A 13,390-nucleotide genomic window follows, 5' to 3' on the forward strand; every position below is an offset into this window, starting at 1 on the left:
AGGCACAGAAAAGGAAGCTTCATTGGGTCATGGAACGTTTACACACATTACTTTTACCGTTAGCTAGCTAGAGGTAGAGAACAGCTGACTTTAACACTTCACATACAAGCTACATGTAACTGTCAAAATAAAGGAAACACCAACAGTGTCTTAACAGGGCGTTGGTCCACCATGAGCCAGAACAGATTCAATGCGTCTTCGCATAGATTCTACAAGTATTTGCACGGCCGGATAAAAAAACGTACCCGATTTAAACTGGTTACTACTCTTGCCCAGAAACGAGAATATGCATATGAATAGAAAACACTCTAAAGTTTCTAAAACTGTTTGAATGGTGTCTGTGAGTATAACAGAACTCATATGGCAGGCCAAAACCTGAGAAGATTCCATACAGGAAGTGCCCTGTCTGACAATTTGTTCTCCTTCTGTGGCATCTTTATCAAAAATACAGCATCTGTGCTGTAACGTGACATTTTCTAAGGCTTCCATTGGCTCTCAGAAGGCGCCAGAAAGTGGAATGACGTCTCTGCAGTCTCTGGACGAAAAACAGCAGGAGTTTTTGTGAGTGGTCAGGCAGGGAACAATGACACTGGAGATGCGCGTCCACGAGACGACTCCATGTTTTTCTTTCAGTATTTGAATGAATACAACGTCCCCCGGTTGGATTATTATCGCTTTTTTACGAGAAAAATAGCATAAAAATTGATTTTAAACAGCGTTTGACATGCTTCGAAGTACGGTAATGGAATATTTTGAATTTTTTTGTCACGAAATGCGCTCGCGCGTCACCCTTCGGATACTGACCTGAACGCACAAACAAAACGGAGCTATTTGACTTTAACTATGGATTATTTGGAACCAAAACAACATTTGTTGTTGAAGTAGAAGTCCTGGGAGTGCATTCTGACGAAGAACAGCAAAGGTAATCCAATTTTTCTTATAGTAAATCTGAGTTTGGTGAGGGCCAAACTTGGTGGGTGTCAAATTAGCTAGCCGTGATGGCTGGGCTATCTACTAAGAATATTGCAAAATGTGCTTTCGCCGAAAAGCTATTTTTTTAATCTGACACCGCGATTGCATAAAGGAGTTCTGTATCTATAATTCTTTAAATAATTTATGTATTTTGTGAACGTTAATCGTGAGTAATTTAATAAATTCACCGGAAGTTTTCGGTGGGTATGCTAGTTCTGAACATCAAGTGCTAATGTAAAAAGCTGTTTTTTTTTTATATAAATATGAACTTGATTGAACAAAACATGCATGTATTGTATAACATAATGTCCTAGGGTTGTCATCTGATGAAGATCATCAAAGGTTAGTGCTGCATTTAGCTGTGGTTTTGGTTTTTGTGACATATATGCTTGTTTTGAAAATGGCTGTGTGATTATTTTTGGCAGGGTACTCTCCTGACATAATCTAATGTTTTGCTTTCGCTGTAAAGCCTTTTTGAAATCGGACAATGTGGTTAGATTAACGAGAGTCTTGTCTTTAAAATGGTGTAAAATAGTCATATGTTTGAGAAATTGAAGTTATAGCATTTATGAGGTATTTGTATTTCGCGCCACGCGATTCCACTGCCCAGGGAGCAAGCGTCCCACCTTGCCCAGGAAGGTTAAGACCAATGCTTATTTTTCACTTAAAAGGTTGTTTTTGTGTTAATAGATACCTCGTATGAAAGCAGTATAATGAGCCAGCACACACTTGATATATTTGCTGGGTAACATGTCCTTCTTCACAGCTCAGGTTTGGGCCCGCACTTTCCGCAGTTAGTGGGTATTTGTATGAATGAATCCCAGTACCTTACTGTCCACCTGCTGATGTAAAAAGGGCTTTACAAGTTAGTTTGATTCTCCTGACTGTCCTCTCTCTCTCTGCGACCAGGAAGAGGAGGTGGAAGTGGACTCCCACACCATGGTGAAGTCTGGACCAGAGGGAGCTGGGACCATGAGAGCTACCAGCACCATGAGTGACGGGGCTCAGACCATGATCAAACACGGCAGTACCATGTTAGAGGCAGACCTGGGAACCATGGTCATCAACAGTGATGAGGAGGAGGAGGAGGGCAACGACGAAGGCTCCATGAGGAGTGAGTAGAGCTTGTCAAGATAGTACCGTAGGCTGTAGCATAGTATACTTATTATATTTAATTATATTTAGTTATATTTATTATATTTAGTATATTTAGTTATATTTATTATATTTATTATATTTAGTAATATTTATTATGTTATATTTAGTTATATTTGTTATATTTAGTAATATTTATTATGTTATATTTAGTTATATTTATTATATTTAGTTATATTTAGATATTTATTATATTTAGTTATATTTAGTAATATTTATTATGTTATATTTAGTTATATTTGTTATATTTAATTATTTATTATATTTGTTATTTGTTATATTTAGTAATATTTATTATTTATTATATTTAGTTATTATATTTGTTATTTGTTATATTTAGTAATATTTATTATTTATTATATTTAGTTATTATATTTGTTATTTGTTATATTTAGTAATATTTATTATTTATTATATTTGTTATTTGTTATATTTAGTAATATTTATTATTTATTATATTTAGTTATTATATTTAGTTATATTTAGTTATATTTACTACAGTGAGCTGTCAGCGTAGTGCTGTAGCTGACATTATCTAGATTTTGTGATACATTTTTATTTGATTTGAGACAAGATGCACATGGAGAAAGACTTAAACCCCCAAGCTCCAACCCCCATGCCCTGTCCTGTAGCTTTATCTGTCTTTAGTATAGCAATGTTGCTACTGTAAACAAATATATCAATGCAAAATACAACAATTCCTGAGTTACAGTTCATATAAGGAAGTCAGTCAATTGAAATAACTTCATTACACCCTAATCTATGGATTTCACAAGACTGGGCAGGGGCGCAGCCATAGGCCTACCCACTGGGGAGACAGGTCCTGCCAATCTGAATGAGTTTTTCCCCACAAAAGGGCTTTATTACAGACAGAACTATTCTATTTCATCAGCTGTCCGGGTGGCTGGTCTCAGAATATTCCGTAAGGTGAAGAAGCCGGATGTGGAGGTCCTGGGCTGGCGTGGTTACATGTGGTCTGCGTTTGTGATGCCGGTTGGACGTACTGCCAAATTCTCTAAAACAATATGGGAGGCGGCTTGTGGTAGAGAAATTAACATTGAATTATCTGGCAACAGCTCTGGTGGACATTCCTGTAGGCAGCATGCCAATTGCACGCTCCCTCAAAAATATAGATATCTTTGGCATTGTGTTATGACAAAACTGCACATTTTAGTGGCCTTTTATTGTCCCCAGCGCAAGGTGCACCTGTGTAATGATCATGCTGTTTAATCAGCTTCTTGATATGCCACACCTGTCAGGTGGATTGTCTTGGGGGGGGGAAGGCTCACTAACAGGGATATAAACAAATTTGAACACATTTGTGAGAAATTAGCTTTTTGTGCATATGGAACATGCTAGCAGATACCCATAGGCTTCCAGTTTCGTGCGGCTCACGAAACTAGCTCCAACTTCCTTCATACTGGACACAGAAACTAGCTCCACCTTCCTTCATACTGGACACAGAAACTAGCTCCACCTTCCTTCATACTGGACACAGAAACTAGCTCCAACTTCCTTCATACTGGACACAGAAACTAGCTCCAACTTCCTTCATACTGGACACAGAAACTAGCTCCAACTTCCTTCATACTGGACACAGAAACTAGCTCCAACTTCCTTCATACTGGACACAGAAACTACCTCCACCTTCCTTCATACTGGACACAGAAACTAAAAGAGTAAAGTAAATGTTTCCTTCTTTCTATTAGGATACCCCACCCCCCAGCAGGCCCTGAGACCCTCCTTCATGGACTACTTTGACAAGCAGGACTCTAATAAGGTCCAACAGGAGAGCTATAACCATAACCAGCAGCAGGAACCAGCCTATCACATCAGCCAGGCTAAGAACGTCTTCCCTGACAACTGGAAGGTTCCTCAGGACGGAGACTTTGACTTTGTGAGTTACACCTAATCACCCTTCCATGGAACTACATATAGAACCATCTATACACCTAATCACCCTTCCATAGATCTACATATAGAACCATCTATACACCTAATCACCCTTCCATGGAACTACATATAGAACCATCTATACACCTAATCACCCTTCCATGGAACTACATATAGAACCATCTATACACCTAATCACCCTTCCATGGAACTACATATAGAACCATCTATACACCTAATCACCCTTCCATGGAACTACATATAGAACCATCTATACACCTAATCACCCTTCCATGGAACTACATATAGAACCATCCATAGAGTTACATATAGAACTACATATAGAACTACATATAGAACCATCCATAGAACTACATATAGAACCATCCATAGAGTTACATATAGAACTACATATAGAACTACATATAGAACCATCCATAGAACTACATATAGAACCATCCATAGAACTACATATAGAACCATCCATAGAACTACATATAGAACCATCCATAGAACTACATATAGAACCATCCATAGAACTACATATAGAACCATCCATAGAGTTACATATAGAACCATCCATAGAACTACATATAGAACTACATATAGAACCATCCATAGAACTACATATAGAACCATCCATAGAACTACATATAGAACCATCCATAGAACTACATATAGAACTACATATAGAACCATCCATAGAACTACATATAGAACCATCCATAGAACTACATATAGAACCATCCATAGAGTTACATATAGAACCATCCATAGAACTACATATAGAACCATCCATAGAACTACATATAGAACCATCCATAGAACTACATATAGAACTACATATAGAACCATCCATGGAACTACATATAGAACCATCCATAGAACTACATATAGAACCATCCATAGAACTACATATAGAACCATCCATAGAGTTACATATAGAACCATCCATAGAACTACATATAGAACCATCCATAGAACAACATATAGAACCATCCATAGAGTTACATATAGAACCATCCATAGAACTACATATAGAACCATCCATAGAACAACATATAGAACCATCCATAGAGCTACATATAGAACCATCCATAGAACTACATATAGAACCATCCATAGAACAACATATAGAACCATCCATAGAGTTACATATAGAACCATCCATAGAACTACATATAGAACCATCCATAGAACTACATATAGAACTACATATAGAACCATCCATAGAACTACATATAGAACCATCCATGGAACTACATATAGAACCATCCATAGAACTACATATAGAACCATCCATAGAGTTACATATAGAACAACATATAGAACCATCCATAGAACTACATATAGAACCATCCATAGAACTACATATAGAACCATCCATAGATCTACATATAGAACTACATATAGAACCATCCATAGAACTACATATAGAACCATCCATGGAACTACATATAGAACCATCCATAGAACTACATATAGAACTACATATAGAACCATCCATAGATCTACATATAGAACCATCCATAGAGTTACATATAGAACCATCCATAGAACTACATATAGAACCATCCATAGAACTACATATAGAACCATCCATAGAGTTACATATAGAACTACATATAGAACCATCCATAGAACTACATATAGAACTACATATAGAACCATCCATAGAACTACATATAGAACCATCCATAGAGTTACATATAGAACTACATATAGAACCATCCATAGAACTACATATAGAACTACATATAGAACCATCCATAGAACTACATATAGAACCATCCATAGAGTTACATATAGAACTACATATAGAACCATCCATAGAGTTACATATAGAACTACATATAGAACCATCCATAGAACTACATATAGAACCATCCATGGAACTACATATAGAACCATCCATAGAACCATCCATAGAACAACATATAGAACCATCCATAGAACTACATATAGAACCATCCATAGAACTACATATAGAACCATCCATAGAACTACATATAGAACCATCCATAGAACTACATATAGAACCATCCATAGAACTACATATAGAACCATCCATAGAACAACATATAGAACCATCCATAGAACTACATATAGAACCATCCATAGAACTACATATAGAACCATCCATAGAACTACATATAGAACCATCCATAGAGTTACATATAGAACTACATATAGAACCATCCATAGAGTTACATATAGAACCATCCATAGAGTTACATATAGAACCATCCATAGAACTACATATAGAACCATCCATAGAACTACATATAGAACCATCCATAGAGTTACATATAGAACCATCCATAGAGTTACATATAGAACTACATATAGAACCATCCATAGAACTACATATAGAACCATCCATAGAGTTACATATAGAACCATCCATAGAGTTACATATAGAACCATCCATAGATCTACATATAGAACCATCCATAGAGTTACATATAGAACCATCCATAGAGTTACATATAGAACTACATATAGAACCATCCATAGAACTACATATAGAACCATCCATAGAGTTACATATAGAACCATCCATAGAGTTACATATAGAACCATCCATGGAACTACATATAGAACCATCCATAGAACTACATATAGAACCATCCATAGAACTACATATAGAACCATCCATGGATCTACATATAGAACCATCCATGGATCTACATATAGAACCATCCATAGAGTTACATATAGAACTACATATAGAACCATCCATAGAACTACATATAGAACCATCCATAGAGTTACATATAGAACCATCCATAGAGTTACATATAGAACCATCCATAGAACTACATATAGAACCATCCATGGATCTACATATAGAACCATCCATAGAGTTACATATAGAACTACATATAGAACCATCCATAGAACTACATATAGAACCATCCATAGAACTACATATAGAACCATCCATAGAGTTACATATAGAACTACATATAGAACCATCCATAGAACTACATATAGAACCATCCATAGAGTTACATATAGAACTACATATAGAACCATCCATAGAACTACATATAGAACCATCCATAGAACTACATATAGAACCATCCATAGAACTACATATAGAACCATCCATAGAGTTACATATAGAACTACATATAGAACCATCCATAGATCTACATATAGAACCATCCATAGAACTACATATAGAACCATCCATAGAGTTACATATAGAACCATCCATAGAACTACATATAGAACCATCCATAGAGTTACATATAGAACCATCCATAGAACTACATATAGAACCATCCATAGAACTACATATAGAACCATCCATAGAGTTACATATAGAACCATCCATAGAACTACATATAGAACCATCCATAGAACTACATATAGAACCATCCATAGAACTACATATAGAACCATCCATAGATCTACATATAGAACAACATCTAGGGCCATCCATAGAACAGCATGTAGAACCATCTATAGAACTACAGTACCAGTGAAAAGTTTGGACACACCTACTCATTCCAGGGTTTTCTTTATTTGTACTATTTTCTACATTGTACAATAATAGTGAAGACATCAAAACTATGAAATAACACATATGGAATCATGTAGTAACCAAAAAAGTGTTTGAGATTCTTCAAAGTAGCCAAGCTTTGCCTTGATGACAGCTTTGCACACTCTTGGCATTCTCTGAACCAGCTTCATGAGGTAGTCACCTGGAATGCATTTCAATTAACAGGTGTGCCTTGTTAAATTAATTTGTGTAATTTCTATCCTTAATGTGTTTGAGCCAATCAGTTGTGTTGTGACAAGGTAGGTTTGGTATACAGAAGATAGCCCTATTTGGTAAAAGACCAATTACATATGAGTCCAAATTGTAATTTTTTGGTTCCAACCACCGTGTCTTTGTGAGACTCAGAGTAGGTGAACGGATGATCTCCGCATGTGTGGTTCCCACCGTGAAGCATGGAGGAGGAGGTGTGGGGGTGCTTTGCTGGTGACACTGTGATTTATTTAGAATTCAAGGCAGACTTTACCAGCATGCTACCACAGCATTCTGCAGCGATACGCCATCCCATCTGGTTTGGGCTTAGTGGGACTATCATTTGTTTTTCAACAGGAGAACGACCCAAAACACCTCCAGGCTGTGTAAGGGCTATTTGACCAAGAAGGAGAGTGATGGAGTGCTGCATCAAATGTCCAGGCCTCCGCAATCCCTCGACCTCAACTCAATTAAGATGGTTTGGGATGAGTTGGACCGCAGAGTGAAGGAAAAGCAGACAACAAGTGCTCAGCATATGTGGGAACTCATTCAAGACTGTTGGAAAAGCATTCCAGGTGAAGCTGGTTGAGAGAATGCCAAGTGTGTGCAAAGCTGTCATCAAGGCAAAGGGTGGCTACTTCGAAGAATCTCAAATATAAAATCTATTTTGATTTGTTTAACACTTTTTTTTTTGGTTACTACATGATTCCATATGTGTTATTTCACAGTTTTGATTTCTTCACTATTATTCTACAATGTAGAAAATAGTAAAAATAAAGAAAAACCCTTGAATGAGTAGGTGTGTCCAAACTTTTGACCGGTAGTGTACATAGGTACATAACATATACAGATAAATACATTTAAAAAGTGGTATTTGGTATTTTATTAGGATCTCCATTTGCTGTTGCAAAAGCAGCAGCTACTCTTCCTGGGGCTCCACACAAAACATGAAACATAATACAGAACCTTAATAGACAAGAGCAGCTCAAGGACAGAACTACAAAACATTTTTTTAAAGGCACACGTAGCCCACATATCAATACACACAAACTATCTGGGTCCAATAGGGGAGAGGCGTTGTGAGGTGTTGCTTCATCTGTTTTCTGAAACCAGGTTTGCTGTTCATTTGAGCAATATGAGATGGAAGGGAGTTCCATGCAATAAGGGCTCTATATAATACTGTACCCTTTATTGAATTTGTTCTGGATTTGGGGACTGTGAAAAGACCCCTGGTGGCATGTAATGGCATGTCTGTGATCAATAGGAATATAATATTATCTCTGTGATTAGTAGTATGTGATGTCATCTCTGATCAATAGGAATCAAATTATCTCGGTGATCAATAGTCGCGTGACATTATCTGTGTGATCAATAGTCGCGTGACTTCATCTCTGTCCATCCCTTGGTCTTTACTTCCTAACTGACACAGTGATTTATGTTGTGCCGTGTTCTAAAGTTGCCTTTCTCCGTGTGTGTGTGTGTGTGTGTGTGTGTTCTCGTGTGTGTGTGTGTGTGTGTGTGTGTGTTCTCTGTCTAAGCAGCTGAAGAACCTTGACTTTGAGGAGCTGCAGCTCCGTCTGACGGCTCTGGACCCCATGATGGAGCGAGAGATCGAGGAGCTGCGTCGGCGCTACACCGCCAAGAGACAACCCATCCTCGACGCAATGGACGCCAAGAAACGCAGACAGCAGAACTTCTGAAGAGCATGACCTGAGGATCACATTCTGACCTGGGCCCGTGTTCATACAGTGCTGATCTGGGCTTAAGGTTGTCCACTTTCCATGTAATCTCATTCCTTACGATCTGAAAGACAGAACTGATCCTAGATCAGCACTCTGGCAGCAGAACTGCTGAGGAAGGCATTCTGACCTGGTGCTTTCTGTTAAGACCTGACCAAGGGAGAGGAGAGACCTGACACCTGTCTGGAATTTTATTCACCCTGTGCTCCTAAAATGTCCTCCATTTTTGTCTCTCATCACCACCCCGGTAGTCAGTGTGACCTGGAGTTATTCTATCTTCCCATGGCTCTGCTGGGCCTCAGGACTATTTTAAACAATTATTGTTAATTATGAACCTGTAGGTAGGTAACCTTATACCCCTCTGTTAATTATGAACCTGTAGGTAGGTAACCTTATACCCCTCTGTTAATGATGAACCTGTAGGTAGGTAACCTTATACCCCTCTGTTAATGATGAACCTGTAGGTAACCTTATACCCCTCTGTTAATGATGAACCTGTAGGTAGGTAACCTTATACCCCTCTGTTAATGATGAACCTGTAGGTAGGTAACCTTATACCCCTCTGTTAATGATGAACCTGTAGGTAACCTTATACCCCTCTGTTAATTATGAACCTGTAGGTAACCTTATACCCCTCTGTTAATGATGAACCTGTAGGTAGGTAACCTTATACCCCTCTGTTAATGATGAACCTGTAGGTAGGTAACCTTATACCCCTCTGTTAATGATGAACCTGTAGGTAGGTAACCTTATACCCCTCTGTTAATTATGAACCTGTAGGTAGGTAACCTTATACCCCTCTGTTAATGATGAACCTGTAGGTAACCTTATACCCCTCTGTTAATGATGAACCTGTAGGTAGGTAACCTTATACCCCTCTGTTAATTATGAACCTGTAGGTAGGTAACCTTATACCCCTCTGTTAATTATGAACCTGTAGGTAACCATATACCCCTCTGTTAATTATGAACCTGTAGGTAACCTTATACCCCTCTGTTAATGATGAACCTGTAGGTAGGTAACCTTATACCCCTCTGTTAATGATGAACCTGTAGGTAGGTAACCTTATACCCCTCTGTTAATTATGAACCTGTAGGTAACCATATACCCCTCTGTTAATTATGAACCTGTAGGTAGGTAACCTTATACCCCTCTGTTAATTATGAACCTGTAGGTAACCTTATACCCCTCTGTTAATGATGAACCTGTAGGTAACCTTATACCCCTCTGTTAATGATGAACCTGTAGGTAGGTAACCTTATACCCCTCTGTTAATGATGAACCTGTAGGTAGGTAACCTTATACCCCTCTGTTAATGATGAACCTGTAGGTAACCTTATACCCCTCTGTTAATTATGAACCTGTAGGTAACCTTATACCCCTCTGTTAATGATGAACCTGTAGGTAACCTTATACCCCTCTGTTAATTATGAACCTGTAGGTAACCATATACCCCTCTGTTAATGATGAACCTGTAGGTAACCTTATACCCCTCTGTTAATTATGAACCTGTAGGTAACCATATACCCCTCTGTTAATGATGAACCTGTAGGTAGGTAACCTTATACCCCTCTGTTAATGATGAACCTGTAGGTAACCTTATACCCCTCTGTTAATTATGAACCTGTAGGTAACCATATACCCCTCTGTTAATGATGAACCTGTAGGTAGGTAACCTTATACCCCTCTGTTAATGATGAACCTGTAGGTAACCATATACCCCTCTGTTAATTATGAACCTGTAGGTAACCTTATACCCCTCTGTTAATGATGAACCTGTAGGTAACCTTATACCCCTCTGTTAATTATGAACCTGTAGGTAACCATATACCCCTCTGTTAATGATGAACCTGTAGGTAGGTAACCTTATACCCCTCTGTTAATGATGAACCTGTAGGTAACCTTATACCCCTCTGTTAATGATGAACCTGTAGGTAACCTTATACCCCTCTGTTAATGATGAACCTGTAGGTAACCTTATACCCCTCTGTTAATTATGAACCTGTAGGTAGGTAACCTTATACCCCTCTGTTAATGATGAACCTGTAGGTAGGTAACCTTATACCCCTCTGTTAATTATGAACCTGTAGGTAACCTTATACCCCTCTGTTAATGATGAACCTGTAGGTAGGTAACCTTATACCCCTCTGTTAATGATGAACCTGTAGGTAGGTAACCTTATACCCCTCTGTTAATGATGAACCTGTAGGTAGGTAACCTTATACCCCTCTGTTAATTATGAACCTGTAGGTAGGTAACCTTATACCCCTCTGTTAATTATGAACCTGTAGGTAGGTAACCTTATACCCCTCTGTTAATGATGAACCTGTAGGTAACCTTATACCCCTCTGTTAATTATGAACCTGTAGGTAACCTTATACCCCTCTGTTAATTATGAACCTGTAGGTAGGTAACCTTATACCCCTCTGTTAATGATGAACCTGTAGGTAGGTAACCTTATACCCCTCTGTTAATGATGAACCTGTAGGTAGGTAACCTTATACCCCTCTGTTAATGATGAACCTGTAGGTAGGTAACCTTATACCCCTCTGTTAATTATGAACCTGTAGGTAGGTAACCTTATACCCCTCTGTTAATGATGAACCTGTAGGTAGGTAACCTTATACCCCTCTGTTAATGATGAACCTGTAGGTAGGTAACCTTATACCCCTCTGTTAATTATGAACCTGTAGGTAACCTTATACCCCTCTGTTAATGATGAACCTGTAGGTAGGTAACCTTATACCCCTCTGTTAATGATGAACCTGTAGGTAGGTAACCTTATACCCCTCTGTTAATGATGAACCTGTAGGTAACCTTATACCCCTCTGTTAATGATGAACCTGTAGGTAACCTTATACCCCTCTGTTAATGATGAACCTGTAGGTAACCTTATACCCCTCTGTTAATGATGAACCTGTAGGTAACCTTATACCCCTCTGTTAATTATGAACTCTGTAGGTAGGTAACCTTATACCCCTCTGTTAATGATGAACCTGTAGGTAACCTTATACCCCTCTGTTAATGATGAACCTGTAGGTAGGTAACCTTATACCCCTCTGTTAATTATGAACCTGTAGGTAGGTAACCTTATACCCCTCTGTTAATGATGAACCTGTAGGTAGGTAACCTTATACCCCTCTGTTAATTATGAACCTGTAGGTAACCTTATACCCCTCTGTTAATTATGAACCTGTAGGTAACCTTATACCCCTCTGTTAATGATGAACCTGTAGGTAACCTTATACCCCTCTGTTAATTATGAACCTGTAGGTAACCTTATACCCCTCTGTTAATGATGAACCTGTAGGTAGGTAACCTTATACCCCTCTGTTAATGATGAACCTGTAGGTAACCTTATACCCCTCTGTTAATGATGAACCTGTAGGTAGGTAACCTTATACCCCTCTGTTAATTATGAACCTGTAGGTAGGTAACCTTATACCCCTCTGTTAATGATGAACCTGTAGGTAGGTAACCTTATACCCCTCTGTTAATGATGAACCTGTAGGTAACCTTATACCCCTCTGTTAATTATGAACCTGTAGGTAACCTTATACCCCTCTGTTAATTATGAACCTGTAGGTAGGTAACCTTATACCCCTCTGTTAATTATGAACCTGTAGGTAACCTTATACCCCTCTGTTAATGATGAACCTGTAGGTAACCTTATACCCCTCTGTTAATTATGAACCTGTAGGTAACCTTATACCCCTCTGTTAATTATGAACCTGTAGGTAACCTTATACCCCTCTGTTAATTATGAACCTGTAGGTAACCTTATACCCCTCTGTTAATGATGAACCTGTAGGTAGGTAACCTTATACCCCTCTGTTAATGATGAACCTGTAGGTAGGTAACCTTATACCCC

The 13,390-nt window shown here is 38.3% G+C and overlaps 1 protein-coding gene and 1 long non-coding RNA gene across 11 annotated transcripts in view; both read left to right on the forward strand.

Moving 5' to 3' along the window:
• LOC106590679 (serine/threonine-protein kinase 3) overlaps positions 1–10,477 on the forward strand; it is a 38,628-nt gene extending 28,151 nt beyond the window's left edge. Inside the window, exons 9-14 of one of the 8 annotated variants that reach the window (XM_082970258.1) lie at positions 1,882–2,086; positions 3,837–4,024; positions 9,319–10,016; positions 10,062–10,135; positions 10,300–10,373; positions 10,419–10,477. In XM_082970258.1, coding sequence (XP_082826384.1) covers positions 1,882–2,086; positions 3,837–4,024; positions 9,319–9,480 — 555 coding nt within the window. In that variant the 3' untranslated portion in view covers positions 9,481–10,016; positions 10,062–10,135; positions 10,300–10,373; positions 10,419–10,477. Of the gene's footprint in view, positions 1–1,881; positions 2,087–3,836; positions 4,025–8,137; positions 8,577–9,318; positions 10,173–10,299 lie in introns of those variants that run through there. The other 7 variants (XM_082970257.1, XM_082970259.1, XM_082970255.1 and 4 more) reach the window with 7 other exon arrangements.
• Positions 10,478–10,529: 52 nt separating this feature from the next.
• Positions 10,530–13,062, forward strand: LOC145864413 (uncharacterized). Of its 3 annotated transcripts, none has more exons than XR_014382972.1 (7): positions 10,530–10,578; positions 10,694–11,847; positions 11,926–12,085; positions 12,172–12,438; positions 12,481–12,562; positions 12,682–12,903; positions 12,990–13,062. It is a non-coding gene; the product is annotated as an uncharacterized LOC145864413 (long non-coding RNA). The 3 variants fall into 3 exon arrangements; XR_014382971.1 differs by having other exon boundaries at positions 10,539–10,611; positions 10,653–11,847; XR_014382970.1 differs by lacking the exon at positions 10,530–10,578 and having other exon boundaries at positions 10,585–11,847.
• The last annotated feature ends 328 nt before the right edge of the window (positions 13,063–13,390 follow it).

Source organism: Salmo salar, chromosome 27 (assembly GCF_965601325.2).
Source record: "Salmo salar chromosome 27, fSalSal1, whole genome shotgun sequence".
NCBI classification, from domain to species: Eukaryota; Metazoa; Chordata; class Actinopteri; order Salmoniformes; family Salmonidae; genus Salmo; species Salmo salar.